The following is a 22564-nucleotide window of genomic DNA, read 5'->3' as shown; positions in this document are numbered from 1 at the left end:
GCGGCCCCCGCGGGTGGCGGGGCACCCTCCGGGGGAGCCGGGAGGCGCCGGCGGAGCATGGGGGCCCCGAGGAGGGAGGAGGGGTGCCCCGAGGAGGGAGGGGCGCCCGCAGCGCCCCCGGGGCCGGGCCGCGCGCCCCGAGAGCTGGGGTCGCCCCACGGCTCAGAGCCGCGGAGGAGGGAGCGGCGCTGCCGGCCGGTGCTGCCCGGGCCCGGTGCCGGTGGACGCGGGCGAGGCCGCCTGCGGCCACAGGGAGCCTTCGCGTCCCTGTTGGTGAAATCAGCCCGTGGCTGGTCCCGGGCGAGGCCTCCCGTGGCGCCGGGAGACCCCGACGCGGCCTGCCCGGCGGGGCCCTGCCTGAGTGGGCTCCGGCCGCAGGCCCCGTGGGTGCTGCCACAGCCCGTGGCCTCTCGCTGTTGGCCTTCGGGGCTGTCAGGCGGCTGTTGTCCGAGCCGGGGCAGGCAGGTGCGGGTCCAGCCTACCCGGTGTCCTGTCCGCCTGCCCCTCGCCCCTGCTTGGGCCCCGCAGTGTCCGTCCACACCCCCTGCTTCCTGCGCGTCCCCCCTCCGGAGCCTGCGGTGGGTGGGCCGCGTTGCCCTTCCTGTCCGCCTTCCCTCGCGCCGGCGCCGGCTCCCTCCTCTGGCTGAGAGCAGCCGCCTTTCGTCTCTGCTGACGCGCAGTGTCCACCCGCATCCAGACCCCGTCCCCTGGCCGGGGCGTCCTGGCTGGGGGGCCCGGTGGGCACACAAGGCTGGGCCCGTGCCCTCAGGGCTGAGTCTGGGGAGCGAAGCCCAGAGGGGCAGCTGGCCCGGGGCGGGTGTGAGTGACGCTGCAGGCGGCAGCGGCTCCTGAGGGCTCCGGGGGGCATAGGGGAGGCCGAGGCCGTGTGACCCCGCCCTTCTCCTGGGGCCTGCGGCTCCCTCCCCCAGCGCCAGCCAGGAGAGCTGCGCCAGCCAGGAGCACGCGCCGGGGAGAGCAAGTGGAGAGAGGACTCAGGCCAAGGGGACGCGGGCCGGGGGGCCGGCCAGAGGCGCCAGCTCTCTTTAGCTCTGGGTCACCCGCGTGGGCTCGGCCGCTGGGTCCTTGAGTCTGTGCAGCCCGGCACCTTCCTGTCCCCGATGCCCAAGAGGCCTCTCAGCCCCTAAGCCTAACGGGGGCATGGATGGCAGTGCCAGCCTCTGGGGCGCTCCCGTGGCCTTCGGAGGCTTCACAGGATCCCGGGGGACAGAGCCGGAACCGGCGGCCACACCGCAGCCGGAACCCGTGGCCATAGCCGGACGCGACCCCTAGTGGACGGGCGGACGAGGGGCCGCTGCGGAGCAAGCCAGGGTCGGCGTCCCAGCGCCCAGCCGACTCCCAAAGGTCCCCAGCTGGCCCCACACTGGGCGCTGGGCTCTGCCCGTCCTTTGGGCCAGCGGACACTCACCGCCACCTGCTGGCCGGGGCCACGCCGGAAATTCCTGGCATCCAGGCGAAGCCATCAGCCGGTGGTTCCACTGTGCTCTGTCGTGAGCGGGAAGGGAGGCGGCGTGGCTGCTGGACGGGACACGGCGTCCCCAGGCCTCGGGCCCAGCGTCGCAGGTAGCACCTGCCCCTCCGACTTGAGCTGCGGCGTCCCGCGCCGGCCAGGCTGCCCGCGGGGGCGACTTGGCCCTCCTGCTCGCTGGCCGTGCAGTCCGGGCCCCGCGTCCCCTGGCAGCCAGGCCTGCGTCCTCCTGGTCTCCGGTCTCCTCGCCCGCTGGACCTCGGCTCTCCACTTCCGCGACGCCCTCGGAATCCTCCACCCCGGAGACAGGCGGGAGACGCGCGAGGAAGTTCCTGCCGCTTGCATTCTGAAAAAGACTCTGTTTTGCTCTTTTCTCCTTCATCCCTGGCGTGTTTTGCTTCTTTTTCTCCTGGGATTTTGCGTTCCAGCAACTGATCAGAGTCACAGCTTCAAAAACAGCAGGGAAAAGCCGCACGCTTTCCGGGAGTCGGATGACGTGTTCTCCTCATCAGAAGCCAAAGGCGGCGGGTATCCGAACTGCTCTCTCGTACAAAGCAGATCAGGCTGCGACACAGCCGTCTGCCTCAGGGACCCGTGGGGTCCGCGCAACCACCGTCCTTGCGCCCCAAATCGCAGGCGATGTCTCAGGTGAGGTGAGCGGTTGCTGCAGCAAGGGAAGCGTGGGGAGCCCTGGGGAGCCTGTCACCCCAAGGACGGGTCTCCCTGTGACCAGGCAGGGCACCAGGAGAGACACAGGAGAGGGGGCCACGCAGAGTCCCAGGCAGTCCAGGAGGCACCGTCCTGGGGACGGCAGTGGTGGGACAAGAGCAGGCAGGAGAGACAGCGGGATACAAGAGGCACCCAGGGGCTCGCCTAGAAGGTCTCCCAGATCCTCCAGGATGTCCCGGTCCCCGAAGACTCGTCCAAGCCCGCAGGGTGGACTGGACCCTGAACCTCGGGCTCTCCCGTGCCTGGGGCAGCGACGCCCCCACTCGCAGCTACTGCAAGTTGAGCAAGAAGCTGGAGACCCGCAGACAGCACAGGAAAGCAGGCATGGAAAGTCAAGGAGCTCCGAGTCAGCGCCAGTCATCTCGGGGACCCAGGAGGACACCAGAGGCACCTTCCCACGAGGGCCGCGTCGGCATCACCACGTCTGCAGTCCCATGGGGGTCGCCAGGGAGAACGCGAGGGGCCGGCGAGGTCCTCATCCAACAGCCTCTGGCAGTTTTTCTAAGTCAACCCACCAGCAGGCCCCGGCCCCTCCGCCACCCCCAGCGCCTATCGCGGGGGCTGTGCTGCCCTCCTGGGTGGAGACGGCACTCGCTGGCCTGGCCTGGCCGCTCCCTTCGGCCATGCGGGCGACCGCGTCTTCTGCAGCGCGGCTTTTGGACAAAGGCGCCTGTTAGCAGAGGTCCCGTGTCTCCGCGGCCCAGCAGCTGGGAGACAGGTGGGGGTGAGCCGAGGCCCTCGGGTTCCCCCCCCAGGCCAGGGGAGCAGCCTGTTGCTGTCAGCCGCGGTGTCGGGACGGGGGCGGCGCTGGGGGCCTGGGCTGGAGAGGAGAAGGCGAGACAGCCAGGGCGCGGCCACCTGGGCTTGGGGGCCAAAGAGAAATTGCAAATGCCGCGGAGACGTCACTCCCCTTACCTCTCGGCATCTCTGGCTCTGGCGGGAGCCGCACCCCCTCCTCCAGCCACGCAAACGTTCAGACGAAGCCGGGGCGTGTCCGATGCCGCTGAGCCCGGTTCTAAGCGATGGTGTGAACCGGACAGCCCCTGTCCTCGCGCCCCAGCTGCCGCTCAGACCCCACGGGCTGGGAGCGCAGGCCCTGCTGCCCGCAGTTCTGGCGTGGACCTGAGGGTGCGGGCCGGACTCTGGCCGGGCCTTCCTGGGGCCCGGCCCCTCTCTGCGGCCTCACCGGCGGACGCTGGGGCAGCAAGGACCCGGGTCCCATTCACGAGGCCCCAGGGCCGCCTGGCCCACTGTGGGCTGCCATGCCCGTTCTCAGCCTCCTCCTCCGGGAGAGCCGAGGTCTCCTCTCTCTGCACGGACTCTCCCGCCATGTCTGACTGGTGTCAAGTGAGTCCCACTCGTGGGCTAGACAAGCCAGCGGCTGCCCTGGGCTTCTCCCGGGCGGGGCGGGCCAGGGTCCCCAGGAAGGAGGAGGTGATGGCGGAGACCTGGGGGTGGGAGGCCAGAGCGGCGGAGGCCGGGCCCACAGCAGGAGCCCGGCAGGGCCCGGACACGGGGGCCGGGGGCAGGCAGGGCCCCTCCCGGGCCAGCTGCAGGACAGCTGCCGAGGCAGGTCCTCCAGGCCGCGCTGGCCATCCCCGCGTGTGCTGCGCCTGCCGTCCACGGCCAGCCCTCAGGGTGGCGGGTCTGCCGACCAGGACCATCGTGGCTTAAAGGACTCGGCTCGTGGGAGCCTGGATGAGAGCAGAGACGAGCACCCCGACGCCCCAGCCCCGGGACCCCGCAGCTCCCACACCACGCCCGTCGTGGGCAGGCCCCTGCCCTGGGCCTGGGGCCCTCCGGGCTTCAATTCCCTTTGCAGCCGGAAAGCGAGGACCACCTGGATCCCGCCCCAGGTCCGCGACGCCCCAGGCTGCCCGCTCAGGGTGTGGGGGCCCTGCCTGCGTGGCATGACTCCAGGGGCCGTGCCCCGCAGGCCCTGGGACTCATCAGAGGAGCCGCCCACAGACCGAGCCCGGCCTGGCTAGGGGCAGGCGTGGTGGCCCCACGGGGCGCGGGCGGCGGGGCTGCTGCTGAGCTGCTCGCCGAGGCCGCTTGCTCGGACACAGAGCCTCAAAGTGTCTGTCGCTGACTCGCTCCTTCCGCCCTCAGACCGGGCAGCTGCCCACGCCCAGTGTCCCAGGGTGGGGTCAGGACCCCTGAGGCACAGAGCACCGGAGAGCCCCCCACAGCGGGGGTGACCCCTCACCTCACACTGGAGCCCCCGGAGCCGGCATCCCGCGAGGATCCAGAGAGGCCGTCCGAGTGGGCTGCCAGCGTGAGGTCAGCCTGCAGGACCCCATCTGGCTGCAGGGAAGAAGGAGCCACGCTGTGCCCACGTTCCAGCCGCACCGGCCCCCCGGTGCTCGCGGGAAGGTGCCCCCGCCCCGCCAGGCTCTGAGCGGCCGTGGGCCTCCCCAGAGGCGGCCCCGCGAAGGGCCACTGGCTCCCGGGACCGCGTCCGGCCTCTGCCGCCCTCTGGCCTGAGGCGGCTGCCGGCCAGAGCAGGGGCCCGGCCACGCCTCGCTCGCGGCTCCCGCTGACCGCCGCCCTCTCCCGCGGCTGCAGGTGGTGACGGGAGACGCGGCCGCGCGTGGCCCCGAGGCCCTGGCGGAGCAGCCCGGCCGGGGCACCCGAGCCGAGAGCCAGCGCGCTGCCCGGCGGGGCCCCCAGGAGCAGCCATGGTAAGCCACCCTGGGGGGCCTCTGCTGGTCTGGACAGTGTCCGGGACACCCCCGGGCGGCTGTGCCTCATGCACCGCCCCTTCCCCCCCACGCGCCCCCGTCCACGCCTCGGGAGGAGGCAGGGGCCACGCTGGCCTCTTGCCCTGTCCTTTGCTTTTTTCAAAGTCTGGGGCTCCTGCCCCCCCATCCTCCTGCTCCCCGCTCCCAGCTGAGGCCCAGCCCCCCATGGGGCGGGGGGAGGGGTGAGTTGGCAGAAGCGGCTCCTGCTCTCGAATGTGCAGACAAGCTGCTCCCGGCTGCCCGGGTGGGAGGGTCCCCAACAAAACGCGGGGTCTGCGGGCCCCGAAAGCCCCTCGCAGGGCCAGCGAGAGTGTGACAGGGCAGGCGGGGACCCCTGGCGTCTGGGCCGGCGGTGAAGGTCAAGGGGCCGCGGGCCTCGGCAGCGGACGCCCCCCTCAGCCCGGGGTCCCGGGCACGGCCAGCAGGGACGGCGGAGGGAGCCGGGGCGGGCGGGGTGGGCTCCCGCTGCAGCGAGTCTCCCTCCCGGCGGGGGTGGCAGAGCACACGCCGCGGCTGCTTTTTGGTGTCGGCCGCACCCGCGAGAGGCGGCCGGGGGTGACTGGCCACCCCGACCGCCCGGCCGTCCCGAGGCACTGGCCTCTGTGTCCAGCGCGCGAGCCCAGCGTCCTCCAAGCTCCCCGCAGCTTCCTCCCCTGCTCCGGGCTCCAGACTCCTGAGCTCGTGCTGGCTGTGCCCATGCGGGGGAGACCGGGGGAGCTGCGCGGGGGTGCTGGGCAGAGGCCTGGAAAGGAGGGTGTCCACGGCCTCCGGGGCCAAAGCGGGGCCCAAAGCGGGGCGTCCAGGCACCGCACTTGTCCAGGAGCCCCGCAGGCCTCTGGCCGTGGCGTCCACAGCTCCAGCTGCACCACGCCCGGCAACCCTGCCCCTCCAAGACACATCCTGGGCCCTCCCGGCCCGCGTTTCTGCCCGCCCAGGACAGGGCAAGCGGGCTTCTGAGGGCATGGCTTTCTGCCATCCAGAGCCAGCCTGGCGCACGCCCACAGCCCGGGACCGTCTCACGCCGCCCCGCTCACCTGGCACAGACCCACGCAGGCTCCACCTGACCCTGGGCCCCTGTATTTGGCCCGGCCGTGCCCGGAGCCAGGTCCATTCAGTGAAGCCAAAGTCACTGTCTTCGGCTTGAGACCAGGGCAGCTGCCGGTCATGAACTCGGGCTGCAGAATGGCCGGGACAGCCCTGGGAGGCCCTCGGCTCCAAACACAGATGCCCCCAGCACCCTGCCGCTGCCCCTGGTCTGTCCCCCAACTGTGTGCACACACACACACACACACATGCATCCACACACACCCCGACACACATGCACAGGCCACCCGCAGGCTCAGGGTGAGGAGCCCACACCTGCCTGTCCAGCTGGGCGCCCCCACTCAAGTGTGGACGCCCGCTGACTCACGGCTGCCCCTCCCTCCCCAGGGCCTGAGCAGCAGCGTGCCTTTCCCTGAGCAGGATCTGCCCTGCAAAGTTCTGGAGGAATGGAAGCCTCCTGCCGTCGAAGTCAGCCAGGTAGGTGCCACCACCACCGTCACGCGGCCCCCGGGCGCCCTCAGGGCTCGGCGAGATGCACGTGGGCTCCAGCCTCGTGTGCTCTCAAGACGAGACCTAAACAGCCAGCCTGTGTGCCGTGGCCGAGCCTGCAGACGCTGGGCTGTCTGGCACACACATGGCCTCAGGCCGAGCCCCGTCTCGAGGCTCTGTCTCGTCTCAGGACGTGGCTGGTGCACTGCTTTAACTGGACACACAGCTTCTCCCGGCATCTGTCCAGGAGCACCTGGGCTGGTGGGGGGTGAGTGAAGCATATGCATGTGGAGGTGGGGGCTGCACACCCCAAATTCTGTGGTGCGGTAGAACAGGGGCAAATCAGTGCAATGTGAGAGGGAAGAAGAACAGAAACAACCTAAGGGTCCCCAGCTGACAAACGGGTAAAGAAGGTGTGGTAAATAGAGGCAGTGGAATATTACTCAGCCCTGAAAAAAAGAAAAGATGAAATCCTGCCATTTCATCCTCTAGCCCTATAGGATGGGCCTATAGGGAACTGTGTGTTCAGTGACCTAAGACAGGCAGAGAAAGACAAGGTAGGACTTCACCCCTGTGTGGGCATAAAGAGAGGAAGCAGGGCCTCCCTGGGCGCACAGGGGTCAGTCTCAGTGCTAGGAACCTATCAGCAGCCCCTGCAGCAGGAGTTCGATCACAACCAGGGAGCAACTCACAGGGCGCAGCAGACCTCTCCTGTCTCCCCGCTGCTCCCCTCAGCAGTGGATTTCAGTGGATCCGCCTATTCTGCTCCCCACTGTCTCTGGTGAATCCTCTCACCCCCCACACCTCTGGCCTGTACCCCAGTTCTTGTGTGCATGAATAAACAAATCTTAAAAAAATCAATGTATAATGTACCTGTTACATATAGAAGCACTGCGAGTTACAACTGTGCAATGCACAGCCTCTTGGAGTACCATGCTTATTTATGAAGCACCAGCATGTTTACAAAATCTGAGCATGTTTGAGACATAAAATAAGTCTCAACAAATTTCAAAGGATTGATTATGTTCTTTGACTGTAATAGCATTAAGTTGGAAATCAAATAACCACCACAACAAAAAAATTAGGGGCCTCCCTGGTGGCCTAGGGGTTAAGTCTCAGGCTGTCACTGCAATGGCCAGAATTCGATCCCTGGCCAGGGAGCTGCCCACAGGGCACGGCAGACCCCTCCTGTCTCCCCCTGCTCCCCTCAGCAGTGGATTTCAGTGGCTCTGCCTGTTCTGCTCCCCACTCTGTCTCTGGTGAATCCTCTCACCCCCGCACCTCTGGCCTGTACCCCAGTTCTTGAATGCACATAAATAAATAAATCAAATAAATAAACAAAACGAAGAAACAAAGGTATTCACACAGAAAATGAAAGCTGGGAACGAGGGAGCCTGTGGCAGCTCTTCTGATGAGACATGCTTAGCCCTGATCACAAATTTTCCGGCCAATTTTTCTCACGACTGTGGATTCAAAATCCCGAACATGTTATCACTGTAAACAATTTAGCAATTTATGAAAGGATAATGCATCGAAACCAAAGTTGGTTTCTACCAGAAAAAGAAGGTGGTGTCAAATTAGAAAAGTAATATAGGTTGACATGTTCACAAACAAAGGAATAAAATCACACGTCCGTTTAGATAGATGATAAGATTCAATATCCATTCGGGCCTTCGTAGAAAGTTTGAGAAAGCGAGAACTAGAAAGGAACTTCCTGGATCTGATTAAACCTGATTGGCTCAAACTGCTTGAGCAGATGGCATTCCTCACAGTGACCGCTTGTCCCTCACCTTGGAAACCGAGACGCCTGGGGGGTCCCCGCGGGGCGGCCGTGCTGGATGCCTGCCTGGGCTCCGCGAAACTTGAAATAACTCCGACCTTTTTAAAAAAAGCATCCAAGTTAACGTGGCCGCGCGGTTCCCCAGGGCCGTGCCCCAGCCTCCCGCGCTCCACAGAGCCGAGCTTTCAGAAAATACTCTTCAGAAGATGGCGCGAGGGACCGGCACATTGTCGAGACTCACCTGCCTCTTAATCCCACCTGATGTCCCTTTCCTGCTCCGTGAATTCCAGCCTCTCCAGCTGTTTCCAGATTCCGGGAACTGTGTTCCTCCAACATGCGGCCTCTGCACAGGTGCTTCCCCACCCGGGCCATCTCTGCCGTCACCCCACAGGCTCTAGCTCGGGAGGTCGAGCACCGCCTGATCAAAAGCTAAAGTCTCGGGAGCAGTGAGCAACCAGCTCCACCTCCTGCTGCAAAGGAGAGCCGGGGCACAGGCCAGAGGTGCGGGGTGAGAGGGTTCAGAGACAGAGCGGGGAGCAGAACAGGAGGATCCCCTGAAATCCACTGCTGAGGGGAGCAGCGGGGAGACAGGAGAGTCTGCTGCGCCCTGTGGGTAGCTCCCTGGCGGGGCTCGAACTCATGCTCCAGTGGCGGCGGATAGTTTCATGGGTTGTGTCTTAACAGTTGCGCCACCAGGGAGGCCCCACCTCTTGCTTTTTTAACATGATTTTTCCATTAAAAGGAACCAGAGCTCCCTTGAGAGATGGCTGGTTCTAGAAGCGGCCAGAAAATGCACAAGGCGACGGTGGCATTTGGTAACGTCAGAGAGAGAAGTGCTCAAACCCGCACGCCCTAAAAAAGCAGCGTGTGTCAGAGGGCGGAGGAGGGAGCTCTCGGTGGCCAAAGCTGGGACTAGCCGAGCGACAGAGGAAAGAGTTAGGGACAGTCCCCCGCCGTGTGGGGCGCGGCTCCCGGCGGTGAGAAGAGACGATTCAGTCAATTCGCAAGTGGAGGAGGAGGGGGGCGGCTCGGCTGCGCGGGTCGGATCGGGTGGGCTGCCATGACAGAGACGTGCCGTCCCCGTGGCCTCCCCCGCTTCACCTCGCCGTCACACCAACCCCAGGTGAGGGACAGTCCACCAAACACCGCACGGCCCGGCTCATGGGGAACAGAGGCGCCCGGTCCCGTGGCAGCCGAGCGTGGCCGCGGGGACGCGGGCCCTGAGCCAGCGCCGCGTCCCGGGGGCGCTGCTGGGACAGAGGAGTGTCGGGCAAACACGCAGAAAATCGGATCAAAGTGAGGACTTGGGCTAAATGTGAGTCAACATTGGCTCAGTCGCTGTGGCAGACACGCCGTCCCCCTGTCGGGTAGAGCCTGGGGCAGGGCGGTGGGAATGAGAGAAACCTGTGGACCGTCTCTACAAGCTTTCTGTAAATCTAAATCTGTGACTAGAATGTTCATAAGGGCCTCCCTGGCGGCGCAGGGGCTAAGCCCATGTCCCGGGCTATGGAGCTGTCCGCAGCCTCTGCAGCACGAGTTCGATCCCCGGCCGGCCAGGGAGCTCCCCACAGGGCGCGGCAGACCTCTCCTGTCTCCCGGCTGCTCCCCTCAGCAGTGGATTTCAGTGGGTCCACCTGTTCTGCTCCCTGCCCTGGCTCTGGGGCGTCCTCTCACCCCCACACCTCTGGCCGCACCCCAGCTCTTGGATACATCAATAAATCCTTGGTGACCGTGGACATAACTCTGAAGTGGGCAGCAGGCACACATGTGGTTGTATTCGCCTTGCTGTCCTTTGAAGAGCTAGTATCTCGTGTTTAAGACATGCTAACTCGTAAAGCAACTGCACAGAGGCCAAAGTGTCCCTCTTCCCCACGGTGACCTCCTAGATGCTGGTTTTCCAGGTGTCAAATGATTTGAAAATAATTTACCAGGAATCCGCTCTCCCTGCGGGTGGCTAAGTGGGTGGCAGTGCCCATGGGGCGCTGGGCGGCGTCTCTGCGGAAGCGGTGGCCGCACCCACACCATGTCCACGGGCTCCGTTTCCTGCGACTGCCCTTGATTTCTTGCTGAGGCTTTCCCTGGTAACTTGGGGTGGACCGTCCCCTCCAGGCTCCCGCTGCCCCACGTGGCAGGACTGTGACACTGCATGGGTGCGGGTCAGCTGCACGGACCCGCCGGCAGGGGCCTGGTACAGCGCGCGGGCAGCAGATGTTTGTTGAATGACTGTGACTTAAAGGCTCGGACCCTGGGGTGACCTGGGCTAGGACACAAACACGGGCTCCCCACTTACTAGGCATGGAGATGACCGTGGAGTTTGCTACAAAAGGCACTTCATGAGGCGACGCATGGATTACTACCACGGCTCCTTGTCCATGTTAGGGATTTTAATGATGCTGGTCGAATTCAAGAGGTTACTGCTTGTAATAGTTGCCAGTGTACAGTCAGTGCGTCTAGTTCCTGGTTTTGTTTTTTTAATTTTATTTATTGATGCACACAAGAACTGGGGTACAGGCCGGAGGTGCGGGGGGGGGTGAGAGGACTCCCCAGAGACAGAGCGGGGCGCAGAACAGGCGGATCCACTGAAACCCACTGCTGAGGGGACAGCGGGGAGACGGGAGGGGTCGGCCGCGCAGGTAGCTTGGCAGCACTGACCGGCCCTGCACCGCCAGGGAGACCCACTTGTCCGTCTTATCGCCGCCACCTCCACCCCACCTTAAAGTCCATGGATCCCAGCTTCACGCTAACACCCCCCCCACCCCCGGTCCTGGCTGGCCCAGCGCCCACCGTCTGGGGGGCTGGTGTTCCCACTTGCTTCCTGGCCGACGCTCACACTCACTCTCCCTCAGGGTGACCTGTGTCTCTGCAGAGGCCCGAGGCGGGGGCTGCCTGCACAGTCTCCGACCCCACGGCCCGTCACTGGGATTCTGGGGTTTGGGGATTCGGCTGAGCCGGGCACCAGGCTGGTGTCCGGCGGGCAGAGCCACCACGCGCCCAGGGTTCCCTGTGTGGCGATTGCTTATCTTCTGCTTCCAGAAGGTGGGTGTGGACGCGCTCTCCATGGGCGGCTTCAGCAGCGCGGGCGCACCACGCACGGCAGGCCCGGGCCGCGGCCCCGGCTGAGGGAAGGGGCTGTGGGGCCCTCACTCCCGTGGAGCGAGAGTGGCATTCCTCGTAAGCGGACCGGGCAGCGGTGGCGCCTCGGCCCCAGAGGAGAGGGGACCTCAGAGGGGGCGTCCCGGGACGGACATCGGAGAGCCTGAAGAGACGGTAGCGTGGTCAGGAAGCCGCAGGCTGCAGGCCGGATGAGGCAGCAGCCAAAGGACAGGGCCGGGCGGGGGCGGCAGGTGACGGGGAAACAGCCTGGACAGGAAGCAGCCCCTGGAGGCAGGAATCGGGGTTACCAGGGGGAGAAAACGGGGGGGGGGGCGGTGTCCAGTGGACGCCTTCAGGGGCAGCCGCGCCTCCCGGCTGGAGCAGGGCCTGGCCTCCGCTTTGCCTCGCTCGGGCGGGTCTGTCTGTCCCGGGCTGCTCAGCCTCGCGCTGTCCTCGCCCCCTCTGGGCGGGCGGCGAGGGCGCCGTGGGGCAGCGTGGACGCGGGGCCACTCCTTCGTCAAGTGCCGCCGTTCCGCTGGGGGCGGTAACCCGGAGGGATTATGCCTTTGGGGGTGCAGAGTCAGGAAGGAGCCCTCACCACTGCTCCCCCCAGCCCTGAAATACCTTTGGGGGAAGAGCTCAAGTCCCCGCATTTGGAGCTTTTGTCTCCCCAGCCCCACCCCCGCTCCGCAGGCCAGCCTGGGATTCAGATGCAGATGCCATGCAGATTCTGGGGAGAAAGGAGCAGATTCTGGGGAGAAAAGAACTGGTTCTGGGGAGAAAGGAGCAGATTCTGGGGAGAAAGGAGCAGATTATGGGGAGAAAGGAGCAGATTCTGGGGGAAGGAGCAGATTTTGGGGAGAAAGGAGCAGATTCTGGGGAGAAAGGAGCAGATTCTGGGGGAAGGAGCAGATTCTGGGGAGAAAGGAGCAGATTCTGGGGAGAAAGGAGCAGGTTCTGGGGAGAAAGGAGCAGATTCTGGGGAGAAAGGAGCAGGTTCTGGGGAGAAAGGAGCAGGTTCTGGGAAGAAAGGAGCAGATTCTGGGGGAAGGAGCAGATTTTGGGGAGAAAGGAGCAGATTTTGGGGAGAAAGGAGCAGATTCTGGGGAGAAAGGAGCAGATTCTGGGGGAAGGAGCAGATTTTGGGGAGAAAGGAGCAGATTCTGGGGAGAAAGGAGCAGGTTCTGGGGAGAAAGGAGCAGGTTCTGGGGAGAAAGGAGCAGGTTCTGGGGAGAAAGGAGCAGATTCTGGGGGAAGGAGCAGATTTTGGGGAGAAAGGAGCAGATTCTGGGGAGAAAGGAGCAGGTTCTGGGGAGAAAGGAGCAGATTGTTGGGGGGGAAAGGAGCAGATTCTGGGGGAAGGAGCAGGTTCTGGGGGGAAGGAGCAGGTTCTGGGGAGAAGGAGCAGGTTCTGGGGAGAAGGAGCAGGTTCTGGGGAGAAGGAGCAGGCTCGGGGAAAGGAGCCTGGAGCCCCCGAGCGGGACAGGGAGCCCCCACTGTGAGGCCCTTTGAGGCCCTCGCCCCGCCCGGCGGGGCCAAGGCCGCGCGTCCCGGCCCCCGGAGCCCCGCGGCGGGCAGCAGCGGCCGCGCCCCGCCGGTCCCGAGGCGCCCGCAGGCGGCGTGAGCCGGGCCCGCGGTAAGAGCGCCCGGCGCGGGGGGGTGGGGGGTGGGGGGGTCGGGGGGCGCCCCCCGTCCCGCCGCCGCTGCGCGCGTTTGGGCCCCTGGAGGCGAGTCCGCGGGTGTTTCGGGCCGGCCCCCCTCGCCGTCCCACGCACACACGGGGTCGTGGGGCCCCCGCCGCTGCAGGGGCCCCTGAAGGGGAGCCCCCGCAGGCTCACGCGTGGGAGCGGCCGGCGCGGGAGGGGGCGGCCGGGGCAGTGGGGGCCGGGGCGCGGGCCGCCCGCCCTGGCCGCGGGCCGCCCGCGCGGAGCAGTCGGGGAAGACCCCGCGCGCGGGCCGGCTGGGGGCCGCCCTCTCCGGGCTGCGCTCCCCCCCGGGCACCCGGGGGACGCGGCCGTGGCTCCCACCCGGGCCCGCTGTCACGGGGCGGCCCTGCCCTGCCCTGGGGGCGGCGAGTCTGGCGCGCCGTGGGGGGTGCCGGCCCCGCGCCGTGATGGGGACCCCAGCGGGCGCCGGCCCCGCCGCAGTGGGGGAGCCCGCGCGGTTGCGAGGAGGGACCCTGGTTCCCGGCACGACCTGCGCTGCCGCCCCGGCCCCGGCCCCGGCCCCGCCTGCCCCCCGCGCGCGGCCCCGGCCCAAGCGGCCCGCGACGGCGACGCCGGGGGGCGCCCGGGGCGGGGGGCGCCGGCCGAGCCTGCGGGGACGGGGGGGGCAGAACTTGGGGACCTCGGGCTGGCGGCGAGGGGGGCTCTCGTGGAGGCAGGAGTCTTGCCACAGCACGTGGCGGTGCCGTCCCGCGTGGGCGCCGCCCGGGGACCCTGGGCTCCCGCTCGTGGCCGAGGCGCGCGCGCGGGGCGGCGGGGGCCGAGCCGGAGCCCCCGGGGCGAGCGGGAACGCGGGGGCGGGGGGGCGGGGGCTCGAGCCGCCGGCCGGGCGGGACGCGGGGCCGGGTTCGGGCGCGGGGGCCCGGCGGGCCTGGCCGGCGCCGCGAGGTCCTGCGGGCCGCGCCCTGGGACGCGGCGGGCCCCGCGCTCGGGCGAGCCGCAGCGGGAGGTCGGGCCCGGGGCGCGGGGCGCCGTCCCGGGGGCGCCGTCGGCGGGCAGGCCCGGGAGGCCCGGGCCCTTCGGGAGGGCGGCGCCCGGGCTGCCGCAGCCGTGCGGGGGCGCGTCCTCCCGGGGCGCCGAGCCGACCCGGGCCCGCCGAGGGGCGCCGCGCCCGGGAGCCCCGGACGGCTTCGGCCCTCGTTCCCGGGCCCCCCGCCGCCGGCCCCGGCCGCCCCTCGCCGCGGCCGCCCTCGGGCCGGGGCGCGGGGGCGGCGGGCGGCCCCGCGGGGCGCCCGGGCGGGGGGCGCGGGGCCGTCGGGGCGGCGCCGGCCTCGGCGCCCCGCCCGCCCGCCGCCCCCGCCGCGGCTCCGCCCCTTCCTGCCGCGGCCCCGCCCCCCGGGCGGCCCGAAAACCCGGCGCGGGCGGCGCGCGCGGGGCATGCGCAGTCGGCGGGGCCGGCGCCGCCAAGTAGGAAGCGCGGCCCGGACCGGGGGAGCCGCCGCCCGACCGCTCCCGCCCCCCGCCCGGCGGCGGCGCCCGAGCCGCCCCGCCCGCCGCCCCGCGCCAGCCCGGCCGCCAGGGGCGCGGGCGCGGGGCCGCCGCCGCCCGCCCCCAGCCGCCGTCCGCGGCGCGGCGGGCAGGGCCAGGCCCGGCCGGGACCCCGAACAAAGTGCGGCCGCCGCCCGCCGCGCGCCCCGCGCCCGCGCCCCGCGCCCCGCGCCCCGCGCCCCGCGCCCCGCGCCATGGCCTCCGAGGAGCTGTACGAGGTAGCGGCCCGGCCCCCGGCGGGCGGGCGGGCGGGCGGGCGGGCGGGCCGGGTCCGCGGCGCGGGGGGGCGGCCGGCGCCGGGGAGGGCGCGCGCCCCGCGCCCCGCGCCCCGCGGCCCCCGCGCCGGCCGGGCGCCCCGACGCCCCCGTCCACGGGCCGCGGGCGCGGGACCCCCGGGCGCGGGCGCGGGACGCGCCCCCGAGTCCCCCGCTCGGCGCCCGCGCGCGGCCCGCGCCCCGGGAACTTGGGCGCGCGGCGAAGTTGACTTCCTGGCGGGGCCCTCGCCGGCGCTGACGGTCGGGGCGCCCCGGCCGGGCCCCCAGAGCGCGCGGCCCCGCCGCCGGCAACTTCGCTGCCGCCGGGAGCGCGTCGCGGGACCCGACCGCCGGCGCCCGAGGGCCGGGGCGCCGCCCAGGCGGGGCTCCCGGGGCGCGAGGGCCGCGGGGCCGGCCGGGGCCTCGCACACCGCGACGGCGGCCCCCGGCGCCCGGGCCCCTGGCGGGTGGCGACCCTGCGCCGCGGGGCCTCCCGTGCGGGGTGCGGCGCCGGCGGGGGGGGGGGGGCCCTCGTGGGGCGGCCGCTCCCGGGGCAGCGCGGGGACCGCGTGCCCCCGCCCACCCCGCCGAGCCCCCGCCGGCCCCGCGCCCGGCCTGCGAGGTCCGCTCTGTGCGGCGCGGCTGAGGGGGCGCTGAGGGGGTGTCGGGCGGCCTCGTGCTTGCTGTGCTTCCCGAGTTTGGGGAGCAGCTGCTGAGGGACGAGGCCGGTGTCTCGGGGATGCGAGCGCTGGGAGCGACACCGGGTGCTGGGGAGCCCCTGGCTCCGGGGAGAGCCTGGCTCGGGCAGAAACCCAGGGGCTGTGCCCGACCCCGGTGCCGCGGGGCCCCCGGAGGGCCGTCTGCGGGGCAGCAGCACCCCGGCCCTCGCCTGGCGGGCGGCCGGTCGGCTCTGTGGGGTGCTGGGTCGCCCCAGGTGGGCGAGGCGCCCGCGGCAGGTGGCAGCTGGGCCCTTGCGGGCTCCACCCTGGCCTCCAGCAGCCGCAGAGCCCCAGGCCGCGGGAGGGGGCGCCGCCTCTGCCGCTGGGCCCGCGGGGTGACCGCCCGGCCGGCCTGGGCGAGGGTGATGGTCGTGGCGGCGGCCCGTGGGCGGCTGGGGGTGACCCCAGCGTCGAGGATGGGGGAGCACAGCGTTGGCTTGACCTTGATCGAGAACCCCATCACTTCCCAGAAAGGCCAGCGCCCCCGGGGGGCTGGGGCGGCGTCCCCCACCAGGAGCAGACTGTGGACACCTTGGCCGAGCGGCCACTGTCTTCCCCGCAGCGCGTGGGCCCCGGACAGGAGGGCGGGCCGGTGGGAGGCAGACGTGGATCCGTGTGACCCCTCGCGGCGGGACACGCGCCCTCCCGTCACACGCGCCGGCGGGAACCGCCCCGCGCCCCTGCCCGGCCTGTCCGCTGAGTCCAGGTGGCCGGGTCTGGCCGGGGGTCAGCTCTGGCGCGGAGGTTGGCGCCTCGGGTGTGGGTGCGGGTCAGCGACCTGGCGGGGCTGCTCTCTGCCCCTCATCGGCGCATTGGGGTGACAGGAGGGGCTTCGAGGCCCGGGTGGCGTCGGCTGGTAGAGCCGTCCACGCTGGCTGAGACGCCGAGGCTCGGGGTCACGGCGCACGGGAGCCCCGTCCACCCCTCCTGGTGTTCAGGCGACGCGGTTCTGTGCCCGAGAAAGCTTGGGGCCGGACGCCCTGGCCTCGCCCGCAGACGGCCGCGTGCCGGGGCCTTGTTCCCCTGGGACGGAGCGGGAGGCCCCCGTGACTGGAGCATCCTGACCTCCGGCCTGGCCGTGGCTCCCCGAGAGACGGTCGACTCTGCACTTGTCGTCCGGTTGGTTGGTTGGCGGGTAGTGGGGCGAGCTCTGCTCCTGTCGGTGTGGCCCCCGTGTGGGGGTCGTCCCCCCGAGCCGGCAGCCAGCCGTGTGGGGCGGCGCTTGAGGGGATAGCTCGGGCCAGAGGTGGGGACCGGGGAGGTCGCCAGGTCCCTGCGCTTGGTTGTGGGGGTCGGCAGGTGCCTGGGGTCCCGGGAATCAGCCGCCTTCACCCAGCGCCGGGAGCCGCCGGCTCCTCCCAGCCACAGCCCGACCTCGGCTGCTGCTGGCCCGAGAGCCGTTCTGGCCCCGCTGGGCCTGACACCCGCGTCCCCTGCATCCGCCTCGAGTTGCTGCTCCGTCGGAAGCGCCTGATCTGGGCTGTCGTGACTCTCGGTCGCGAGCGTCCAGGGCCCCGCAGGAGCCCGTGGGGGGGCTGAGGACTGAGTTGTGGCGGCCTGTGGGTGCGGCGGGGCTGCTAGCCCAGGCCCAGGCCGGCCCGAGGGCGAATCCTGGGTGTCTCGTGAGGGTCTCCCCAGCGCGGGCAGGACGGACGGGGGCCTGGGCGGTGGGCCCTGCCTGGCTCGAGCACGCAGGCAGAGCTCCCGGGCTGGGGTGGACAGACCAGCCCCTGCCGTGGGCCCTTCGCGCAGGCCGGGGCTGGCCTCGCGTGTGGGGGCGGCCGCGAGGGCAGCTTCTCTCCCCGCGGTGCTCGTGCGCACGGTGGGGGCCGTGTGGAGGGCGGCCGGCCTCGGGGCTGCTTTCCGGAGATGTCGGGGGTGGACGGAGCCGCCCCCGGGCCGGCTCCGGCTGGGGAGATTGTCCACTGGCCCCGGCTCAGATGCGTCGGGGCCCACGATCTGGGGCTCGGCGGGGGTGCGGGGCTGAGGGACTGTGCAGGCGCTCAGCAGCCCCCTCGGCGGCAGGACCGTGGCGGCCGGCGTCTTGGGCCGAGGCCTTTGCGCTGCGACGGCTCCGAGACCGTGTCCTCCGCGCTCGGGTGAGCCCTCCGCGGCCCGGGCCCCTCGCTGCTGCTGCCGAGCGGCTGTCTGAGGTCACAGGGACGCGAAGTCCAGCCAGGAGCTCACAGACCCGCAGGGCCGTGTCCTCGGGCAGGTCCGGGCTCAGCCTCGCCTCCTCCCCGCGGCTTCTTGGACCCCGTCCCTCCATCTCCCCCCGGGTCCCTCCCGCCGGCGCCTGGCCTCCGCCTCTGGAGGGCTGCTGGGGGGAGTGGGCTGTCGGGTCACCTGGACGCGTGCTTTGCCTGGCTTTTGAGGTCGAGGGTTGAGTCCACACCGGCCACGTTCTTGGGGCGTTTCCTTTGGCGCCTTGACGGTCCCGCGGTCGCCTTCCCCGCGCCCCGGGCGGCTGTCTGTCTGTCTGTCTGCGGCTCTGGCTGTCCCCGGGGCGTCTCTGTGACTTCGGTGTTTCCTAGGCTGTTGCTCTGGCTCTGCTGGTAAACGCGGCCTGAGCTGTCTGTGGATCTGCGCCAGGTCCCCTCGGCTGCTGGCGGCTCCCCTGTTGTGGGCCCCCAGCGGGCACATCCGCAGGCGCACCCCCTCCCCGGGCCCTGGTGGTTTGATGTGCCTTCTGGGCAAGTCGGCACCGCCTGGGCGTCCGTCGCTAATTCCTGAAATGGCACCTGTGGCTTCCGAGCGCCCCGGGTCCCACCCCACCTCCAGGCCCCGCTCTGTGCCCCTCGGCGCCCCGGCTTGCTTTGTGGTGGGGTCACTCCTGGGGCTGGGCGGGGGCGCCAGTGGCGCCCCAGCATTTTCCTCGCTTCCTGGGAGGGGGGTCTTCAGATTCCAGCAGGCTGGCGACCTGCTGTTTCCCGGGGTGTGCCCTTTGGAGCCTCGGCTGCTTTTCCTGGCCAGTGTCCACAGAAACCTGGTGGCCATGGGGCGCGTGGTGTCACGAGTGGACAGAGGGCTCCGGCGGCGCGTGTGGGTCTGGATGCGCGCAGCGTGGGCGGCTGGTGCCGGGCCCTGCTGGTGGGTGTGCGAGGCTCGGAGAAGCCCGTGGCCGCCGCTGCACGCCTGCTGTTCCCCCCGGGGCCCTGCTCGGTGTTCGGAGCCAGGGGAGCCAGAGCTGCCCCTTTGTCCACACCCCACGGCCCGGCCCGTCCCTTCCGCCTCCCGGGCCGTCTGCGAGGCTTTGCTCTCTGTCGTGTTTCCACCGTCGCGGGCTCTGCCGAATGCTGTTGTCGCGAGGGCGGCAGCCGCGGGTGCTGGCCAGGACGCCCATCCTGCCCGCCTCGCCGGTGTCTCCTGCTGGCCGCCCTGCATGCCTGCGGCTGGTGGGCACCCCTGGGGCAGGTCCGAGTTCCCAAGGTCTTCCCTCACCTGGGATCTCCGCAGGTGTCCCCTGCCCGCCTCCTGCTGTCCAGGTGTCCCGAGCGCGCCGGGTCTCCCCCCAGCTGCAGGTGGGCGCTCGAGCCAGAGGTCAGCGTGAGGCGGCACTTTTATTGTTGCCTTTGAGGATGGACACGGGTGGGCAGGGAGGTGGCCGCTGGCCGTGGGGCCACGGGACTCTTCCTGATGTCCTGCAGGACTGTGGGCGCCTCTCGGCTCAGCCACGAAGGAGCGTCTTAAGGTGGCCTCGGCTGAGCCGCCTTGGAGACCCGGTCCCTCAGAGGCCGCTGGTCACTTCCTGGCTGGGCAGCTGGAAACAGCCGCCGCCGGGGGTGGTCCAGCAGCCTGGCCGTCCTGACCGTCAGCCTGAGGGGACTCTGCTCTGGTCCAGGTGCGGGAGACGTGCTGACAGGAGGGACCGTCGTTTCTGCAGTGACCGGGTCTTTAGTGGCTTTTTAAAAAAGATTTATTTATGCACACAGGAACTGGGGTACAGGCCAGAGGTGCGGGGGTGAGGGGGTTCCCCAGAGACAGCGGGGAGCACAACAGGTGGGTCCACTGAAATCCACTGCTGAGGGAGCAGCGGGGAGACAGGAGGGGTCTGCCGCGCCCTGTGGGCAGCTCCCTGGCCGGCCGGGGATGGAACTCACGGTGCAGAGGCCGTGGACTGCTTCATAGGCTGCGTCTTAACCCCTTGCACCCCCAGGGAGGCCCTGTGGTGGCTTTTTTTAAGAACCAGCGCTTGATGCAGAAGAGCCTGCTCCCGAGAGGAGTGTCCGGCGCCAGGAGGCAAAGCGCGTGGGGCCGGCTGTTCGGGCCACGTCGGGCCAGGCGGGGACTCGCTGGGGAGCTGCTGCGGGGGCCGGGGCGAGCGTCGGGCTGGGCAGGCCATGGGGTGACCCCTCCCTGGGACCCCCATTTCGCACATGAGAAACCCGTTGCCTCCCCCGTCGTCAGGTCCAGCTCACTCGGTTCCCCCAGGATTTCTCTCCTCGGGGTGACCGCTGCCCCCGGGCGCTCCTGGCAGCCCCAGCGGGTGCCGCCCCTGTGCTGCCCACTGGCCTGCAGTGTGTCCACGGAGGGTGCGGGTCCAAGAGGGAAGGACCCGCGTGGCCCCCGCCCCAGCAAGGGCCTCCCCCGGTGCTGGTCCTCGTGGGACTGCGGGGCCCGTCCAGGGGCCACCTTTGCGGCCACCGAGCCGAGGGAGCCTTAGTGCTGCCGCTGCTTCTGCTCGGCTCACGGCCCGTTGGGGAAACTCCCGCCCCAGATGTCTCCTGCCTGCGCTGGGCGGCCGCCCCCCACATCAGCGAGGCCACCCAGTGCTGGTCGTCCTCTGAGCCACGTCCTCTGTCCTCTCCCCGGGCCTGTCCCCGCGGTCGCCGGCAGGGCCGCCCTCCCCCAGCCCGACGGGGCGCTGCGGCCGCACAGCTGGCTCCGGCCCGCGGCAGGCCCTGGGCTGTGTCCACCTGGGCTCAGTGGACCCGGGGGCGGATGCCCCGTCACTCACTGATGCTGGTGAATGACGTGCGGGTGTTTCTGGCCGGGCCTCCAGGCAGCCTCTGCGGTGCTGAGCCTCCCGCCCGACCTGCAGCGCCGGGGGCTGCTCCTTCTCCACAGCACTCGAGGCTGGTGCTTCTGCCCCGTCCCCCCGTGGCCCCGGCGTGTCCCTGGCATGTCCCCGGCACTGAGCGCCTCTTCCGCGTGCCCCTGGGCCCCTGGCGTCTTCTGTGGCGTCTCTGAGGCGCGTGTCCTGGGCGTCTGGTGTGCGGGAAGACTGCTGTGTCCGCCCTCCGTCCAGCAGCCTGTCGAGCTGTTCCGTGGTGCGCCGCGTCGTGGATGCTGAGATTGACGTGCAGGCCGCCGGCTCTCGCCAGCATAGAGACGGGCTGTTGTTTTTCTTGCATTCCTTGGTGGGACCCGCCAGCAGGGTGTTGAATGAGTCCTAACAAGCGTCCTCGTCGTTCTATCCGAACTGTAAGTTCCTCAAAATTCTGTTATTAAGTAGAGGTGCTGGATATGTTGTCGCTGTTTTTAATCTGGTTTAAAGATCTCTTGTTTCAAGGCCTCCCTGGGGACCTGGGGGTTAGTCTCAGACTGTCACTGCTGCGGCCTGAGTTCGATCCCTGGCCAGGGAGCTCCCCACAGGGCGCGGCAGACCTCTCCTGCCTCGCCCGCTGCTCCCCTCAGCAGTGTGTTTGATCAGTCTGCCTGTTCTGCTCCCCGCTCTGTCTCTGGTGAGTCCTCTCGCCACCCTCACCCTGCATCTGTGGCCTGCACCCCAGCTTTTGTATGCATAAATAAATAAATAAATATTAAAAAAATTTAAACTAAGTGGTTTTACAGTGAAAACCTTATGGCTGAATGGGGTCGTGGTCAGAAAAGTGTCTTCATGAATCCCAGGAATTCTTGGGGGCTTCTTTTATATTCTGCTAAAAGGTTTTATTTGAGATTGGGGTTCAGTGTTTGTTTGGTGCAGGGTTCACAAACTGTATCTGCTGGAGCTACTGTCCGATTATTGACACTACTTTTGAGTGGCTCATAGTGAATTTTTGCTTTGAAGCTTATTTTTACAGGATGCCGTGTGAGCTCTCAGGCAATGTTTGCTAGTCATGTCTTTTCTTTTTATTATAAAAGTCTGGGGGCCTCCCTGGTGATGCAAGGGGTTGAGCATAGCACTGTGAAGCTGTCCGCAGCCTCTGCCGCGCGAGTTCGATCCCCAGCCAGGGAGCTGCCCACAGGGCGCAGCAGACCTCTCCTGTCTCCCCGCTGCGCCCCTCAGCAGTGGGTTTCAGTCAGTCTGCCTGTTCTGCTCCCCACTCTGTCTCTGGTGAATCCTCTCACCCCCCCACCTCTGGTCTGTACCCCAGTTCTTGTATGCATACGTAAATAGATCTTTTTTAAAAAGTGGCATTTATTTAATATCTCTTGAAGGCAACACGTAGTGAGCGTTGACCTCAGTGTGATGCTTTTAGTGAGTTGAAGCTTCTTTGTCAGGTGTTTGGACCTGACACGGTTTGTTACCGTCCTTCCTCGCTCAGGCTGTTCTTCCTGGCTGGCTGCTGGGTCTAGACATGCCGTATGGATTTGCCGTCTCTCCCAGTGTGGACGAGGGCACATTCTTCTCTGACCTTGTGGTTGTCGTGCATTGCCTTCAGTTCTGTTTCCTGTCATCCCGGGTAATCAAGTGATTCACAAGTTTCTCCCTGGAATATGACATCAGCTCTCATTGCCTTTCCAGGACATCCCCTCCCCAGCACATGTGCATGCGGAATTTTAAAGTTCCTTTGCATCTACCAAGAATAAGATGTGTATTTAGTGGTTAATAGATACATATTTATTTTGAGGACATACTTCATCGTGAAATCTTTGTGGAAGTGTCTGACCTCAGTCCTGCTGGATTGTTTAGTAATTAGTTTTATCCTTTAAAAATAAACCAAAGAGGGCCGCCCCGGTGGCACAGAGGTTGAATGCCATGCTGTGAAGCTGTCCGCAGCTTCTGTAGTGCCAGTTCGATTCCCTGCCAGCTAGGGAGATACCCACATGGCGCGCAGACCTCTCCTGTCT

At 68.2% G+C, this 22564-nt stretch overlaps 1 protein-coding gene across 1 annotated transcript in view; it reads left to right on the top strand.

The window, feature by feature from the left end:
* The first annotated feature begins 4859 nt into the window (after window positions 1–4859).
* CDYL (chromodomain Y like) overlaps window positions 4860–22564 on the top strand; it is a 40478-nt gene continuing 22773 nt past the window's right edge. Inside the window, 2 exon segments of the mRNA XM_054698223.1 lie at window positions 4860–4899; window positions 6391–6480. Of these exon segments, the coding sequence (XP_054554198.1) occupies window positions 4897–4899; window positions 6391–6480 (93 nt within the window). The 5' untranslated portion in view covers window positions 4860–4896.

The sequence above is a fragment of the Talpa occidentalis genome, unplaced genomic scaffold, assembly GCF_014898055.3.
Source record: "Talpa occidentalis isolate TD23 unplaced genomic scaffold, MPIMG_talOcc4v2.1 talOcc4.2, whole genome shotgun sequence".
NCBI classification, from domain to species: domain Eukaryota; kingdom Metazoa; phylum Chordata; class Mammalia; order Eulipotyphla; family Talpidae; genus Talpa; species Talpa occidentalis.
The sequence above is the reverse complement of the archived record's forward strand: the minus strand, read 5'-3'. Positions and strand labels throughout refer to the sequence as shown.